General features: G+C 38.7%; 1 protein-coding gene across 1 annotated transcript; it reads right to left on the bottom strand.

Moving 5' to 3' along the window:
* Positions 1-293: 293 nt before the first annotated feature.
* On the bottom strand, positions 294-18,796 carry LOC144664640 (uncharacterized). The gene is made up of 17 exons (XM_078525804.1): positions 18,458-18,796; positions 17,657-17,802; positions 16,978-17,229; positions 13,088-13,252; positions 12,572-12,685; positions 11,672-11,797; positions 10,832-10,928; positions 10,132-10,350; positions 9,319-9,695; positions 8,778-8,945; positions 8,324-8,434; positions 7,813-7,932; positions 7,102-7,192; positions 6,402-6,776; positions 5,488-5,619; positions 4,311-4,544; positions 294-1,748 (listed from the first exon to the last, which is right to left on the bottom strand). Exons 1-17 carry the CDS (start codon positions 18,540-18,542, stop codon positions 1,411-1,413), a joined length of 3,150 nt encoding a protein of 1,049 aa, XP_078381930.1. The 5' UTR covers positions 18,543-18,796; the 3' UTR covers positions 294-1,410.
* Positions 18,797-19,410: the final 614 nt, after the last annotated feature.

The raw sequence follows: 19,410 nt of genomic DNA, 5'->3' as shown, positions 1-19,410 counted from the left end.
GCTACGTTCACACAGGAGTGACCCAGACCGGAGATGATCGGCTTTTGTTTACACTGAACCGTTCGGACCAGTTTCAGAACGGTCCCTTGTAAACAGAAGACATATCAAGTCGTGAAAAACTGAAAAGGAATAAACAATAATAATAACAATAAGTTGTCGTCATTGATGGAATCACACGTAACGTGTAGAGTGGAGTGAAGTACATGCGCAAAGCCTTCGGGCATAATGTTTTCGCTTCCAGGTCTTTCCAGGACATGCTTAGTTCAGAAAGAAGCAATGTGAGTGTGTTTTTATCCTTTACTGAATTATTTCTCACCTTTACAAATTTTGTCTCATACGTAATTATTTTATGGCATACCATAATACGTTACAAACTAATAAACATACTCAGTTATATATCTGAACTGCTCCATCATCAATAGAAGTCTACTAAAAGACTATTTCTATGGTAATACTATCTGTAGCTATCCTACTGCAACCAATCCCTAGCTAAAAACATTATTGAAGCTTTATTTTTGCAGGAACCCAGGGAACTTACCTCTCGGAAAAGCTCTCGAATGAGAAAATTGCGCTTACAAGATAAAACGTTGAACAAAACGTTGATTCAGATTTTCGTTACTCTCTGCGGAAACCGGATGTTGATTTTATAGTTTTTGGTGAGAATGCAGGCCACCTCATATAATCGTGAAAGTCCTATAAAACCTTTATGTGCCGAGATTGTCAAGGTAAATGTTAAACTTTCGTCACGCAAAATCTTTTACCTATTCTTACTTATTTTCGCGAGTACTAACTTTCGCGATTTTCATCTTGTTCTCAACTAGCAGTCTTCCTCTGATTGCTGTTTTCTTCAGCTTATAAATCGGCCAAGACCTCTTTAGTACAGTCACCAAAGTTTTCGTTTACAGGCTTCTTGTAGTTACATTAAACAAGATCTTTGTATATTTCTAGAAGTTCCTTAGTCTTTGACGACTGATCCAGAAAACACTGAAGGAATTTAATACACTCAGTTTTGCTCTAACTTTTCTTGAAATCGCAAAAAATAAGCACTCGCGAAGTTCAGCTCCCGAATTTTTGCGAAATTAAGTACGTGCGAAAATAAGTAAGAATAAGGTATTTCAATTTTTTTTCCGGTAATTTTTATACTTCAAGTGAATCCCCAGGGTTACCGACTCGCTTAACTGATAAGTTGCGGCATTTAGTAGGTAATTACATTTGATCAATCAACAAACTGAAAAATGAGCAAACTAAAGATTTAAGCCAATTATTTTCAACAGTGTAATACGAATATATGGTTTTGAAGTATTTAAGTTTTCGGATGTTGACCTTTTTTAGTTTCAAAGTGATAAATTTTCAAGTTTAATTTTTATTGTGTAGGGCGTGTTAAGCTAAGTTTCCGAGCTGCGCTATTCATCAGGTGGTTTCATAGAAAATTTCCACTTCGTCAGGTTGAAAGTTGTGACTACCCGCCAGGAATGACTGGACTTCGGAGGTACCATAGCTATAGCCAGTTGGAGAGCTGTAGGTGTACCCTAGGTTTGAATACGAGCTTGTACTTGACGAGGCGTAGTTGACAATGTAAATATCGTGTCCATTTCCAAATGTTGGTCCATATGAATAGCAACTGTAGGAGGAATAGCCGTAATAACTGTGAACTCCTGGTTGATCTAGTTTTAGTGGTTGCCAACCAGGCTTGTTAACCAGCGAGAACAGAAATGCTGTTGAATCGTACCGCCACTGACAACTGTAGGCTAATTGGAAAGATACAGTTGAGTAAGGGACCGGTCATTATATTTATCGCCTGGGGGGGGGGGGGGGGGAGCGGAGGATTTTGGGATAAACATGGTGAAATTTAGGTGATCCCCCCCTTTAAATGTTATTTCATGAAGTGATCCCCCCTCATTACAATTGATAACTTTCGTGATCCCCCCCCCCCCCCCCCCCCCGCCGATGTCTGCACTCATACTCCAGCAGTTATCAGTTATGGAGCCCTGGCAAAAAATATCTTCTGCCAAACCAACACTCCACGAAATTGAAGTTTTTTTAACAGCGTTGCCAACAGATTTACGAGTTTGTGTTTCGTTGCAAGTAATCTGGGTTCAGGAACTAGCTGCTTGAACAATAGCAAATGCGATTGGCGCTGAACTTGATAAGATAGAGGGACTGTCAAACAAAGAGAATAATTTTCTAAAGAGTGAGAAATTTAATAAGTTCATTTTAGGCATACTAAATAGTTGCATTCGAAGGCGATGAGTTCACCTATTTAGAAAAAACACAAAGACGAATCACTGCGCTGCACACGGAACCTCAGTCCGCTCCTACAGGTTTACAAAAGCGCGGATCGACCCCCAGGAGAGGCGACAAATGCTTCATGTTAAACAAACATGCTATTTCACAATGTTTCAGTTATCAGGAGTTATGGTTCACAATTTATAATTCACCTGTCATGTTCAAAGATGAATATAAGCTAAGCATGTTTTAAAGGATAAATATAGACGTGTTAACACAAAACGTTCTCGATATAAATTGAATTGTGCACATTCCCCAGTATGACAGTTTCCGTTTTATAAATAAAGTTGCGTTAGAACAAATTGAGACCGCAAATACAATCATCTCCCAGTAGAAAAGGCGCGTTTATTTTGTACGCTCTTAAACTTGCATTATCCAAACAGATTTGAGTGGTCCTGCATCTGAATTCTTCCAAAATCTTCAGTGATCCCCCCTTTAGGGCGCCCAGTTACGACTGATCCCCCCCTTCTGTTCATCTATAATTCAAGTGATCTCCCCAAAAATCCTCCGCTTCCCCCCCCCCCCCCCCCTCAAGCGATAAATAATGACCGGTCCCTAAACTTCAGCCATTTATAGTAATTGTGACCCTCCACGGGATTTTTGTCACTTTGGTGTTGACACGCGCACAACACTCTCGCACGGTAAGACAAAAGAGACACGATTTAACACGGAACAACCATGTCCAGTTAATCCCTCATTAAAATTTTCTTTTGTTTTTTAGAACACGATAAAAACAAAGGACTAGACAATCGTCCGTGTCAGTACTCGAAAACAAAAGCTATTGTGCGAATAAAGCACGCTTACCGTGCGAAAAACACATGCTTACCGTGCAAAAAACACATGCTTACCGTGCTAAAAATTCAAGGAAGCCGTGCGAAAAAAACACACGATTACCGTGCGAATTACCGTGTCAACGCACACTAACCGTGCGAAGGATAAGATATATCGCGTTTAACGTGCGAAGAAAGAAATACAAGTCAGGGACTACCATAGTACGCTTTCTCGTCAGAGGATTTATAGGTCTATGAAATGCCGCAGAGAAATTTAAAAGGAAACTTGCTGTCATGGACCGATTATAAAAAAGTTAAGGACCTGCAATGTTCGATCGAGTTTCTGAAATAAACACTCGCCCGAACTCGCATTTCGGTCGTGTTGTTCGAAAGAACTACAACATCAGTCTCAGAAAAAAAAAAATGTCCTCAAGTCTTGGGTTCATTGCATATCGCACTCAGGGAAAATCTGATCCGACTGGAATTTAAATAATCACTTCTACCGGCATTTCGAATTTGATTTCGTCAATAATAATGTTATGAGACATTCAGCTATGTTGAAACTAAACACAATCAAAAGTAAAGTGTCAAAAACAAACCCCTTTCGTACCGTGTCAAGCAACGAACCCTTTTCGTACCGTGTCAAGCAACACGGAAGCTTAATCGTACCGTGTCAAGAAACAAAGCTTTTCCGTGTCAAGCAAGTAAGAACAAAGGCAACCAACACGGAACACGTAAGCTTTTGTTTTGCTTTTAAGTTATGCGCATATTGAAGTTCTTGATACGCTAAGCGTGTCGTGTTATAACCGTGCGAACGTGTCGTGCGCGTGTCAACACCAAAGTGACCCAAATCCCGTGGAGGGTCACAATTTCTAACTCATTCTAACGTTTATTTTTCTTCTTTTAATGTATTACAGGTTAACATTACAGTACCAATCCGCGCAGAAATTAACAAATATAACACTTCCTTGATCAAAGTACGGTCCCAATTGAAACCTTTTTTCCTCCATACATCCTTGAAGAACGATCATAGCGCCTCTGCTACCATGATATACGCTAATTGCGAATCGCTGCGGAATGAATAAGCACCCCTTGAAATAAGACTTTGCCTCCCTTCCCGGGACTTTATTGAGGGCCTACGCTGATTATTATATTTCACATGCCGCGAATCGCATATCAGATAATTGATCTATTCACAAGAAGCAACCGTGCAGAGAAAAGTCTCACGTTTCCTAAGTGGGTTCTGTAACTTACTCCATGACTGACTCGTATATCCTCCAAAGATATATTTCCCCACACGGATAATCGTGACAGTGGGACCCAGGCCGTCACAGCATGAATGGAAGGTGTAGGAAGACCAGCCATTTACAGTTGCTTGGTAACAGCGATTCCATGAAGAAGACTGCTGAGTTACTGGCACCAACCACTTACTAAGCCATGTCAGAAAATTCTGGTCATTTCCTACGATGTTGGAGGATTCAAGGCCCCCTACAGAAATATAGGAAAAGCCGTCATTTGGAGCCATTTTGTGACTGACAAGTTTTAAGTTTGTGGGAGGTACCTTAATTTTTGTTATTATTCGTTAGACGTCGCAACTATCTGGAAGATCGTAACATTTCCTGCACAATAATGAATTTGGTATCGTGTTTTAATGAAAACGATGATGATGATGACGGCGACAAGAAAGATTTTGATGAAAATGATATTTAAAATTGCCTTTCCTTACAATGACACCCTCAACTTTTCCGGCTATGAAAAGCCCATTCTTTATTGGGATATAAGAGTTAAGTATGTTGCTTATGTAATATTGCTTAATCCCAGGTTAGAATTAGAAAATGATTGTTCCTTTTTGGGCAGTAAACATCGCTCGGAAATTCCAACGGCCAGTGAAGCAGCCATAACACCGTAATTAGATCTGTGGCGGGCTGAATAGGTCAGTGTTAAAGACAAAAATGTCAAATTAAGCGACTAGTAGTAAAAGACACATATCGTAATTGCAGATCTGGACAATAAAATTAGATGCAATATATTAATAAAGAAGAAGATTGTTTCATCACATTTTCAAACACCGAGAAGAGAGTTGAAAATACGACGCCGGCATAGAAGAGAATTTTTGTCGAACCGTCGATGTGTTTAGAAATCGAGTGTTAGATATATCTTCTCAATCGGAACTAAAACTACGGGGAAAAAAACTACGGAGAAATAAAATCGTAAAAACCTATGCTAATTAAAATCACATATCCAAGCCACCCTCGCGGGTATGATTTACTATGTTTTAGCTTATAACTGCGAGTTTGAGAACTTTGTTTTTTACTGCACAGAGGCCGACTCGTGACGTCTGCCGCCTTTTTGATACAAAGCAGAAAAGAACTCTCGACGAAAGCAGACATATAATAGAGGTGGATAACAAAAACTAATAATGAAAACTTACTTGCGTATCTGTAGCAAGTAAAACCGTCTCCAACCTGTCCTTGGCTACAAGTACAATTGTAAGAACCTCGTGTGTTTTTACAGGCAGCGCTCTGATGACAGTAAGACGTTCCCGTATCGCATTCATTGAGATCTGATGAGAAAATAGCAATCAAACTTAAATTTTATCGTTTGTAACACTTAGATTTAAATGTAATGAAAAAAGTCTTCTCGGACGCGCATCTATTTCCTTTCTATATCTATTTATGTGGGACAATATCGATCTGTTCGCTCACGTAGGCTGTCGCAGGGTTCTTTTCGACTCGGCGTAGGAAAGCGTTTTAAATTTTTCAAATTTAATTCTCTATAATCATAATTTAAAATGGAATTATTATCATCGATTTCTATAGAATTCTTTGCCTTTTTATGTTGCAATCTCCTGGGTCCTGGGTTTAAGGTTTTTGGTATAGAGAGTTAATATATAGATTAAGCTAAGCCCAAAGCCGTAGTCTCACAGTTATTAATATGTTAGGTGGGGTTTGATTTGTAAATGACGTCACCAACTGAATACAGGGATACGATTGAACTTTAAGATCTTAAACTATCTTGTATCGCAAACAAGAAAATAATGGTAGTGAATTTAATTTCTCTTTTATTTCATGCGATCACTTGCATATTTCCTTACTTTACATAACTTTACTCTGCCCTCTTCTTTAACTCTTTTAAGGTAATTGGGCTCGGCTCGTGCAGTGCATTAGTGGTGCATGAACGTACCGATAAACAATCACGCTACAGCTAAACATTTCTCAGCTCCATGTGTTAACCAATTGTTCTTGGCTATGGGTCTCGGGCACGACTTAGCAGCGCGAGGGAGCGCTACTACAAATGCACGCCGGGCTGGCGCGCAACTTTCACATTCTAACATTTGCATCTTACCTTTCTTACAAGTATACTGATGACAGTCGCTGCACTTCACGTCATTCCACTCGTAGCTAAATTCTACTCCAAGTGCATGCACACAATCTTCTTCTCCAAAATTATTAGGCTGGTTCCTGGCCCAAGCTGTATAATTCGCCCGTCCAACATCCGCCCAAGTAAAGTCACCTTCTGTTGATCTGTCGTTTAAACCCAGCCATGATTTTTCTCCATTGTGGCGATGCTGCAAATAAACATTCTCCTCATTGTTGTTAACATCAGCAAGGACAGATTTTTCTTCATGACATTTGCTTCTTGCTTTTGTCCAGTTTGTACAGGTTTCACTCGTGAAGTAACAGAAACCATCAAAGTAACTCCATCCAGGATCACAAATATCTGTTAAAAAATAACACACACATACTTTTCCCGAGCAGTTGGGCTTTGTTAGGCCCCTTTGATAAACGGCTTTTGAGTCGAGTTGTAGTCAACAAAAATCCTGACGGACTTGATAGAAATAAATACGATTAATGAAGATATTCGTTCAAATCGGTGGTGCGGAGTCAAATTTGAAACATGGAAATGCAGTTAGATTAAGGTAAGTAGTCAAGTAAACACCTCAGTACTGTAAAAGCGTATGTGTTTACACCTCGGAGCAGTGACTTCCCCCCTCCCTCCCATCCGCTCCTACGGATATAGGTTAAAACAAGTAATTTCCACTGACCTATCACGACTGCATAACTGACAGAAAGAGGATCATATCTGGTCTCGTATATTTCCTTGACGCAAACTCTGAAGCCCGTTGTATTCATATTCTGAAAATGCAAGGATAAATGTTAGTCAGGGTAAAGGGTGAGGATGAGATTTACTCATAGCTAAGAATTGGTCAAAAATGGGAGCCTATTCAAAAATTAAGATCACCGTAAGAATTTAATTGATAACTGAGATTTCAGCAGCCCCACATAGACTATCAGGGTGAAGGAAGTGTGGAATAGCACTTGATGTAAGCGACATTAATTGTCGTGACTATCAGAAGCAATTCTACCAAGGAGCCGAGGAAAAAATAATTATTACCAAAGCCTTTTAGTTTCTGAAGTAGTACTGGTTGACTAGGTGAGGACAGGAATTGTTGGGAGAAGGGTTCGGAAGTGTTTACACCAATACCTAAACTACAGGTAGAAGTTATAATCTCCATTTTAAAACTAGATTCTAGTTGGCAGATTCTTAGGAATGAAGGTCGGCCTTTATCGAGCTGATATCTGCTGTGCATGCCAGTTTCCCATTGAGCAACCAGGCTCTTTTCTAAATGACCTGCTGTAAGCCCTCTAGACGTTGTTTCGTCGTCGCCAATTATATTTAGGAGAATTTTATCGTTAACCTAGATGAAAACTGTATATTCAATAATTTCGTATACGCTGCATACAAGGATGTTTACCTCAATCCATGTTGCTATACCGTTGTGAACTGGTGCCGAGTTCCCACTTTCTGAAGTGCTATGGTTAGCAGTTAACAGAACTGAGGGTGTTGCATTGTAGCTTTTTGCAAAGTCTACAAACTATTAATAAAATAAAATAAAAACGTTAGAAGAAAACAAAAAAAAATGATTTTTATTCTGGTTTAACTGAGCTTCGGTTCAAGAGTACTCAGATTTCGCATAAGGAAATATAACGGCACCAAATCTTCTGAATTACCAAAACCTTGGTCTATGAACATTTTGTTGAGAAAACACTTTGCCAAAATATCTTGGCATTTCCATGAAAATTATGTTTTCAAGTTCATGCATAAGATTCAATACAACTAGCGTCTCTCGTTTAACCTTTTGTAGCTTTTTATAACGATTTGCTGATGTCTTAAAAAGGTCTCAAAATCCAAGACTGGAATGTATGACGTCATACCCTTACATCAAGTGACATCATAATTGGCACGTTACCACTCAATTATCTTACCTCACAGTAAGCGTTATTGTTTTCATCTGTTGGTGGGTTTGTGTTTGGAAACTTCACAGAGCCATGTTCAGTGAAGAGCGGCTTGTGTAATTTAGAAAACGCCAACCAATTCTAAAAAAATAAATTCAAATATGGTGGGCAGAGTTTGTTGTTTGGGGCGTTTATTCCATTTTGATTTGTGTTTTGTAGCAAAAGTTTCAGAAGAATACTCATTTCTAAATGAGGAGTCATTTAAGACAATGCTCTGAGATCTGTACGCGACTTCTCTTCGCGTATCTTGTTTTTGTTCATTTTGCTTTTGTTGTTGTTGTTCCTGCTGTTGTTGCTGTTGTTGCTGTCGTTGTTGTTTTGTTGCGTTTTTCGCCTCATCAGTGATATCGTAGTTGAATGAGCACAACAATGCACTCTGTGTATCAATTACATTATTTTTTAAGGAGGTTATACGTGTACATACCACATAAATGTCTTCATGCTTTCCATCAAAGTTCTGCATTTCACGTAAACAGACTTTAAATGAGTCCTTGGTTACATCCTCTGTCCAGATCAGCGCGGCATCATACTCCTTGCCAGTTCTAAGGTGCTCTGACGTCACAAGAGTAACAGGATGTTCCGTAAAAGTGTCCTGCAGTTAAGGAATATGACATTAAAGCATCATCCTCCTTCCTAAAAGCCTTATTCTCCATTTTATACAATATTTCTTGCTGGTAAGTACAAATGCCCCTAACCCAAGTTTTCTTGTTTGTGAAAGATCTTAAAATACACTTTGTTGTGACTGAAAGCACTTGCTTATTGTAGGAGACCTCATATAATCACATACATTTAATGACAGCCTTCGCTATCTAAAACACCCATCACTCATATCACATATATTTAACGAAGTCAACCATGCACTTTACTTAGGAAATAAATAAATGGCTACAGTAAGTCCTAGTTCAACTAAAGTTATCAATACATAAGTGAAGTTAGCAATGAAATCAAAGTTATTTTAATCCTACCGTTGGAAACGTCACATCTGTACACTTGGTCCCAGACCACCAATTTTGAACCTTAACTCTACCGGCCAATCCTTCAATCGGAGCTCCTTGATAAGCCATGTAGTCCACAGTGGCAAACCTATTAACATTCTTCCCATTCCTCCCAGATTGCATGGCGCAGACCGTAAAATTTTGCGTATTCACATTTTCCGTCCACAAAGAGATTGCGTGATGCACCGTGACCGAGTCATTCTGGTTGATGTGGTTTACAGCGACTTGTACGTGAACTTGTTTGTCCGGATAGAACCGGTATGGCGGGAAAATAATTGTCTTGCATCCTGAATCAGACCATGTGGGGACGTGTAGGAGGTCAACACGGCCGCGGATGAATGGGAAACCTAATAACAACAGCGAAAGAAAATAATGAGATTTCAAAATTGTCACGATTTTTTCTCTAAAAACCCTGAAAATTTCTTTCCATTTGAAGATTTAAAGAATGCACAGTAATGCTCCAGTATTTAAAACGGCTCCTAAAGCAAGAGTTTATCAATCCAATGGAAATTAAAGTTTTGAAATTGAACTTAATTCCACTTTTGTTGTTTTGAGGAACGCTGTGACTAGGTGTGACTTTGGAGTCACTGTAGACGTTCTTGCGTAATTGTGCGTATACATAGATATTCCTCTCCTGTTTTAAGGACTGTTTTCTTGTTGTTTTAAGCGGCATAAATTGAAGTCGCTCCTTGGCTCGTAATTTCTTATTTGATTTTTTTGGTTTCGAGCAACATGAAAAGTAACAAAGCAATTCACTGAAAGCCTTGTTGCCATGACACTAACCTTCACAGCTTCCTGGGTGATAGAAAGTGTTGTTGTCGTGTCCCCTGCAGAAACTAAGCTCGTAAAGACATTTGTTGTCGTATGTTGTACCATTGGCAGTACACACTGGATCCTGATAGGAAGGGCAGTCTTCGTTACACACACAGCGAGCTTCATGTGCACTGTAGGTTTTACACACACCAAACGATTCGCAGACTACGCCCAAACATGGATTCAGGTCTTAAAAAGTGAAGAAAAATATATAATTGAAGTGAGACACACAGAAAATTGTATAAGAATCTTGAAAATATTCATATGTGACAATATATATGTGATAATGACTTTATAGACTTTCCTAGTAGTGTGTTTTTCTTCTGATTTTTCTTTCTGTTTATGTGTGAATCTGTTCTCTTGCCGACCTCAATTGAGTTTCATTTTATGCTAATAACAGGCAGCCAGTACTCTTACTTTATTTAATTTTCCTTTCTATTGTAACATTCATATAAGTGCAAGAATTCTTCAAAGGTTGTTGTTATTTTTGAAATAAATGAACAGAAAAAATTAAGACAAACAAACTCCAAAGTTTGCAACCATTTCTGGTATAAAAGCTATCAACAACATCAACTTGTTTTATTTGCATGATTATAGGTTTTAAGGTAAAATATAATCATTTGCGGACTAGTGACTTATGCGATAACTTATATGTCGCTAAAACACCAACCTCCAATCGCAATAAAGCTTACAGAGACTGGGTCGTGATAACTTCCTGCTCCGCTCAAATCCTTTACGCAAACTGTCATTGAAGTTAGACCTGCCTCCTGTAGAGATATATGGTTTGTTGTTAGCATTGGCTACTAGGTGGTATTTTGTCTGATCTCTTATAATAGCTACAGTTAAGATTTTAATAGAGCGATTTTCACATGAGTGTCGAAAGTATAGGTAGGCCTAATTCACGTCTGCGTTATTGTTTTGCATAAATACGCTCAGTGATGGGTTTAAAACTCTCGCGTAACTATCTCAGTCAATCAGAAATAAAACCAAAACCAATCGTGACCCGCCTGCGCACGTTTTCCCGCGCTTCGTGTCGACAGGTTTTAGTTTACTGGATTATCTATGTATTTTTTTGATTGGCGAGACTGATTACTTTGACTTTGGTTTTACCACACTCAGTTGATAACTGCTCTAGCAGATCCAACGTTAGCAGAATTATCGCTCGCGGTCCCTTGCTATTTTAAGTTTTACTTATAAATAAGATTTCGGATATTTTCCGAAGATTTCCGACCATTTTCGAAAAATTAACAACCGAATGGTATTTCGTCTAAACTCGAAAAATAGCTATAATTTAGATTTCCAATTTTTCCAAAGATTTGGAATCATTTTTCGGAGATTTACGAGCATTTTAATATTTTTTCTAAAGTTTTCAGTAATTTACAACGTCGGGATATACCAAATATCAACAATAGTGTGCAACAGCACTACAAAAAAACGTAAAGAATATTAATGCCGCTGAAAGCCAATTAAGTAAAATACGACTCCTGAGGAAAATAAATCAACATCCTACCTCTATCCAGGCTGTAACAATGTTGTTTTCCGGGGGGACATTTGTTTTGCCAACGCGGTCATAATTATGATGTACAGAAACAAGTACAACAGGCGGATCGTAAAACGTCGTATTGTACGGCACTTTCTGCAAATGGATGAGATAAGAAAATAGTCAAAATTCTTTGTGTTCAATTATTTTTTTGGCTCAGTTTTGTTTTTGAAGGAATATTTCTAAAACCCCCCACCCCATGAATGGATTGATAGTGCTTTAATTTCAACCTCCAGCAATTAATTCGTCGGAACCCATTTATACACCTGAGTGTAGTGAGGCACAGTCAAAGTTACGAAGAATACAATGCAATGACCAGTGTCACGCCATATACATTCGTCGGAGTCACGCCATACAATGGTCATGGCCACTGTCACGCCATAAAAAAAAGTGAAACCGTTCAATGAAAAAGCCAAAAAAATGAAATGTTATAAACGACTAACACGCAGGAAAAACTTTTCCAAGTCACAGGTCTCTGTGGTACGCCTTCCTGAGCTAGTTGCCGAAGAACTATTTGCTATATTTCTGAGCTATTTGCTATTTGTAGCTATAGAGCTTTGTATGGGAACGTCATATTGGGAACAGCATTAGTTCTCCAAAAAAAGAGCTGCAAATCGGCCATACCATCTCAGGAGCTTCCGTTTTGCTCACGAACACATCACCTAAGACTTCAAATGTTTAAATTGCTGCAAACTATATTAGGAGACTTTTTTCCAAACCAGACAACTTTGCACCACCACTACCTTCGTTTAACGCAATGTTAAAATTTGGAAATTCAAAATGCCGTATTTTCAAATTAATGAACATTTAAACCAATTTTTATCCCAGCTCAATGACCGCGGTGCAATTACAACTGTAAAAAATCCTTACCTGACAGAATCCATAGTTATTGTCCGCTGAAGGAGAACCAGTGTTCGGGAAATAAACTTCACCAGTTCTAGTAAAGTTAAAATCAGACCCATTGCCAGTGAATGCAAACCAATCCTGTGGGAAAAGAGTGAAAATCAAAATTTAAACTTAAAATGAAAATAATTTTGGCGTCAAACTTCTGGGTCTGTAAATATGGGGTTAGGAGGGCAAGGATAACAGGTTAAGCCTGCTGTTAAGCCAAGTGGCTCATAAGGCCGAAGCTTATCCCAGATTCTGTAGCATTAAGCGGCTAGGTGTATTTCTACTCCCCCTGGATGGGATGCTATTCCATTGCAGGGTTACCCCCAGCAGTAAATTCGCCGGTACCCATTTATTCACCTGGGTGGAGAGAGGAGCTATGAGAATAAAGTGTCTTGCCAAAGAACACAACACAGTGAACCCCCCCCCCCCCCAATCGTTTTTGTCTAAGATTGATATTTTACAGTCAAAGAGATCTATTGATAATAGAATTCTTACCACAATGGTATCTTCGTGTTTTCCTTCAAACGCCAAGAACTCTCGGAGGCACACTTCGAAACTTCCGGGTTTTACATTCTCCAGCCAGACGTACATAGCGTCATCAGGCTTTGTGTCACGTGTGTACTTAGCAGAGACAAACACAGAAGGTCTTCCACCAAAGCTCTGTAATAAGTTCACATCAATGTTAGAATTATGTCTCAGTGTACTTTGGGGACCGGTCATTATTTATAGCCTGGGGGGAGCGGAGGTTTTTGGGCTAAACATGGTGAAATATAGGTGATCCCCCCTTTAAATGTTATTTCATTGAATTGATCCCCCCTCGTTACCATCGATAACTTTCGTGATCCCCCCCCCCCCCCTCGATGTCTTTGCACCCATATGCAGTTATCAGATATGGAGCCCTGGCAAAAAATATCTTCTGCCAAACCCACACTCCACGAAAGTGGAGTTTTTTAACAGCATTTTCCAACAGATTTACGAGTCTGTGTTTCGTCACAAGTAATCTGGGTTCAGGAACTACCTGCTTGAACAAGAGCAAATGCGATGGGCGCCAAATAAGATAGAGAGCTGTCAAACTGAACAAAGCGAGTAAATTAGTAAAGAGTGAGAAATACGGAGTGGCATAAAGAGCTGCATTCGAAGGCGATGAGCTCGCCTGTTTAGAAGAAGCACAAAGGCGAATCACTGCGTTGTACATGGAACCTCAGTCCGCTTTAGACAGGTTAACAACAGCGCGTATCAACCTGTCAAAGAAGTTTCCTTATGCTAAGAAACTCATCAGTGTTAAGAAGAAAGAAGGAAAATAGGAAGGTCCGAAAAACCAAGGAGAAGCGACTTGAGTAGAGGGCACTTCATCTCTTTGGAAACTTGACCTCAATCGAGGTTACGGGACAAATTTTCGGTTCAATCGAAGGGAATGATAGAGTTTCCCCTGTAGATAGCATCAATGCTGCCTTTGCTAAGAAAACAACAAGGCGTTTGGATCAAGACCCTTTGCTGTGGCTACTAGGAAAGGATATTGTTAGCATGACCTTAAAAAAAAATCTAGAACAAGTAACGGCATTTTAAGGGCACAAAATCCAATGTCAAACTGCTTTAGGGGACTAAATGTTGTTATTAAATCGGATGATGAAGCTCATGAGGCAAATGAAGTTGTTGAATTGGATGATGAAGCTCATGAGGCAAATGAAGTTGTTGAATTGGATGATGAGGCTCAAGATGCAAATGAAGTTGTTGAATCGGATGACGAGGCTCAAGATAAGGCAGATGAAGCAGTTGAATCGGATTTACTATAGAGCTGAGACAGGATCCCATTCCTGGATCGAGAGGCGATAAAGGTCGATAAATGCTTTATGTTTAAACAAACATGCTATTTCACAATGTTTTAGTTATCAGGAGTTATGGTTCACAATTTAGAATTCACCTGTCATGTTCAATGAATTTTAGCTAAGTACTTTAAAAAAGGAATATATAGAATTTTTAACACAAAACGTTCTCGATATAAATTAAAATGTGCACATTCCCCAGTATGACAGCATCCGTTTTTATATAAAGTTGTGTTAGAACAAATTGCAATTGAGACCGCAAATGCTATCATCTCCAAGTAGAATGGGCGCATCTGAATCCTTCCAAAATTTCTAGTGATCCCCCCCTTTTGGGCTCTCAGTTACGACTGATCCCCCCTTCTGTTCATCTAAATATCAAGTGATCCCCCCCAAAATCCTCCGCTCCCCCCCCCAGGCGATAAATAATGACCGGTCCCTTGAATCATTGAATAATTTGAAGTGGTGATCAACAAAATTTAACATTTTTTAACTTTTGTAGGACAATTAGCGTTTTAAATTATTTAACAATAAAATTAATCAAAATGCACGTTTATGGCCCCGCTTGCTTTGAAACGGCAAGACATTATGGATAAGGCCTTAGCTGATAGCCCCCCTGGTATAAACAGCTAAAAGGGGCTATATGTTACGCAATTTTAGGCAATTTACCGTATTTTCTCAATTAAACGCCCCCGGCGTTTATTTCAAACTTGGCTCCGTGGATCCGGCGTTTATTCGAATGGTGCAGTTTATTCGAGCAAAATGTTTATTAAGCGAGGGTGTATAATCATTATTTGTGATATGAATGTATCTTGCCATCATACCTTAAGCATATTACACCTCAAATAAATGCCTAAAAGGCTTACTTACCATTTTACCTTGGAGACCCGGCGTTTATTCGGGGCCCGGCGTTTAATCGAGAAAATACGGAGCCTGGTTTTCACTAACGACTCAAGCACAAGCGAAAGCACAAACGCGATCACCCAAAAAGGACAAATTTTAATCAAGCACAGGCATCAAAATGCTATGCGCTTAAGCTTTTGCTTGAGCTCGAAGCCGTTTTCACGGAGAAATAAGAGCTGTTATCCTTGCGCTTGTGCTTGCGCTTGTGTTTGCGTCGCTAGTGAAAACCAGGCTTTAGGCACTGACCAACTGGTCATATAATTAACTGAAATATCAAAATGACGGCTTAAAACCGTAGAAGAACTCAAAAGAAACACAGATCAAGGCCCAAAAGGGGCATGGATGGGCAAAATTCGAGAAGATTAAAACGGACTGCGTTCGAGTAAGCTTCGGCCCGACTTTTTTCAAGTTAATCTCAATTTGTATGAAAGTGTCATTTACAATGCCCGAAAATCATCCTTGTTTGTTCTGTGCCGTGATTTTGCCAATAAAAGACTTTTGCTCAGCCAATTTGAAGTTTAGAGCTCTTAATTAACGAAAATAAAAAGAATTGCCTAAAATACTGAGACCTAGCCCCTTAAATATTCCTTAATGATTACTCAGTAAAGAGAATTTAGTGTTTGACATTGTACGGATATTGTAAGAGGAAATTACGTGTTGATCACTTGTTATGCTTTTGACGTGACAGCAACTTAATATTTCGTTTATCTTCCTTTGACCCGTCACGTTCTTTAGTTCTGTTTGAAAGCTTTTTGTGCAGCTTAACCCTTCTCAGAAAGGGTCGAGCAATCAAAAAATATAACATGGCTTAACAAAACAAAGAAACTAAACTTCAATCTGTTCATGAATCAACGGCGACGACTCATTGTATTAATAACCCAGACAGAACTAAATTCTGCATAAAGGTCAATTTCCTGCTACAAGTTTTAAAGACAGCATTGTTGAAAACAAAAACCACCTAATTGCACTGCTTGAAAAGCAGGTTGAAAATACTTTTTTTTACGTTTTCCCTGCAGCGGATGATTTTCTCAGTTATTCTCATTACCTGTTTGTTTGACATTGTACAGATATTGTAAGAGGAAATTACGTGTTGATCAGTTGTTGTTTTTGACATGACATCTACTGGATATTTCGTTTATATTCATTTTCGGTCACGTTCTTCAGTTCTGTTTGAATTTTGAAAGCTTTTGCTCTACAGCTTAACCCTTCTCAGAAAGGGTCGAGCAAAAACATGGCTTACCAAAACAAATTAACTAACTACAAATTTAAGCTTCACATTTTTCAACGGCGTATCAATGTATCAACGGCGACAACTCATTGTATTAATAACCCAGACAGAGCTAATTCCACATAAAAGGTCAATTTGCTGTTACAAGTTTTAAGTAGAACGTTATTGAAAACAAAAGCAACTTAATTGCGCAACTTGAAAGCAGATTTAAAGTACTTAAAGACATGTCAGTGTTGTGACTTAATGTTTGTTTTATGAAGATTGATATCACGATTACGTTTTAACGTTGTAAAATGTAACATTTATTATAGCTCGTGAAGTTATATAAAAAATATAATCTAACTTGCATTGTTCTGATACATTTGGTTGAAATAAACTTGTTGAATCAGAGCGGATTAAAAAATAATCCTTTTTTGTCGGACTGTTTTTCTAACCTGTGAGAAGGTCACCGTCTCGCATTTAGTTTCTGTTGTCCATATTCCATCGAAATTTACGCTTCCATGTGTCAATTGTGGTTGATCTTGGAAAGCCAGCCAGTTGATGATTCCAGTTCCATTTGTTCCAATGCCTGACTCACGTGCACACACCTTGAATCCACGTGTACTGACTGATTCAACCCACACAGCAGCAGACGGGTGAACACGTGAATTTTCCTCGTCATGGCTCAACGACACGTGGACTTGAACCTGTCAAAGACATTAAAAACAATTAAAATGTTTAAAAAAAAAACATAAAAAAGCGAGGTTTCAAAACAAAATTTCTACAATTCATCTTATTTACTGCTTTTCCGCGATTTATGAACTAAAATCTTTAACTTTTTCTTGCCGGATCGACTCGGAGATAAAACGCGGTTACAATTTAAGTAAGATGTTCCCTATCCTTAGGTAGATTTCAGAATATCTTTGCATTCATCGAAAAAAGACAGACTTCTATCTTATCTAAAAACAAAATACTCTACCCATAGCTTATGCTTTAACTTTCAAAAACAGACAATCAATTGTTAAAGATGGCACGTGACCTTTGGGCTTATGGTCCACGAGAGTTACTAATCCTCTTAACCTCCCCCCCCCCCACCCAATCCCGAGAGGCCAGGGAGGGGGGCTCTGTACTAACCTTTCCTGATCCACCAAACATAAAAGGAAACACAACGTTTGAACAACGCGGCAGTCGACAATGTGGTGATGGATCACATCCGCTGCTACAGCTCCAATCCTGCAGAGTGTTCGATATGTTCAGATTCCCGCGCTGCAGAGTAACTCCTAAAGGACCAAAAGAGAACCTTGTTAAAAAAAAAAACAATGGGAAAGTGGATATAGGTGAGCGATAAGTGAGGAGGAATAATTATTTTTCTTTATTTTTGGGTGGATTTCATGGGTAGGGTACCTTTCCCCTGCCCTCGTTTCAGAATTTATTTAATTTCCTTAATTTTACAGCTTGCGAGCGCTCAGGCCGCAATAACTATGCCGCCCCCGAGCGAAGGATTAAATCGCCGACCGAAAATTTTTAAGCACGTCGTTCGTCACCAGCTACTTTTAAAACTATTTGTACTGCTTCATATTTTCGGAAATCCAGACTAAATTAAAATTGTATGAACATGAGCTTTTGACCAAAAACGTACCTTAAGAAATTGATAGTTGCGTAGCCGGAAGTAAGCCATGCATAAAGTTTGAAAATGAAAATCCAAAACAACGCCATCCTTGAATTCAAACTGAATACGAGAATTTTGATCAATTAGTTGAATGCTGTTAACTTTTTTGCTCGGTCTTGAGATAATAACACAAACGGGTTGTCTAAAGGCGAGTGATGAAATTTAACGCAGTTGGAAAGTCACAAATGAGATACTCGCAATAAATAATGGAGAGAGGTATCTTTACCATTGTATGCTCAACATAAGTCAAGCTACCACAAGCCTACCTTGCACTGGAGAAGTCAAATATCCCAGGACAGCTAAAAACATCAAAGCTGCAATCGAAGGAGAAAGATTCATTTTGAAACGCATCTCGCTGCAGTCGTGTTTGAAGAACTCTTTATGCTCTGTTCTGGAACGAGTTCGTCTTGCAACTGAGTATCACCTTGTTCTGGGTTGGTGTTAAAATAGGATCGATAAACGCATGCGCAATGCAAAGCACCTGTAAGCGACACAAACTTTTAATCCGCTAAATCAGCTTTTAAGCATTGTTCTGCTACATTTCCTCATTTGTTGTGTCATATTCGAGATGATGCGAGTTTCATGTTTATTATTTTTGGTGCTGAAACTAATTTTAACCCCTAAAAATATCATATTTGAGACTGTTAACTGCGTTAATGTTTATTGGTTTAAGAGCTGAAACATTGAACATTTAATCCGCTAATTCAGCTTTTCAACATTGTTCTGTTTCATTTCCTCATTTTTTGTGTCATATTCGAGATCATGTCGGGTTTATATTTATTATTGTAAGTGCTGAAACAAACTTTAACCCTTAAAAATATCATATTCTAGATGTTGCCTGCGTTAGTGGTTATTGATTTAAAAGCTGAAACACTGAAAAATTTAATCTGCTAAAACAGCTTTTCCACATTGCTCTGTTTCATTTCCTCATTTTTTAAGTCATATTCAGGATCATGCCGGGTTCATATTTATTATTTTAAGTGCTGAAACAAATTTTAACTCCTAAAAATATCATATTAGAGATCGTGCATGCGTTTATGTTTATTGTTTCAAGACTGAGCTGAAACAACTTTAAACCCTCTAGCAGCTTTTAAATAATTTCCTCATTTTTCTGTGTCACATTTGAGACATGCAAGGTTCGTGTTTATTATTTTAGGAGCTGAAACAAACTTTAGTCCTTAAAAGTTTTATATTCGAGATCATGCCTGGGTTTATGTTT

This window comes from Oculina patagonica, chromosome 9 (genome assembly GCF_052425735.1).
Source record: "Oculina patagonica isolate OP01 chromosome 9, crgOcupat, whole genome shotgun sequence".
Classification (NCBI taxonomy): Eukaryota; Metazoa; Cnidaria; class Anthozoa; order Scleractinia; family Oculinidae; genus Oculina; species Oculina patagonica.
The sequence above is the reverse complement of the archived record's forward strand: the minus strand, read 5'-3'. Positions and strand labels throughout refer to the sequence as shown.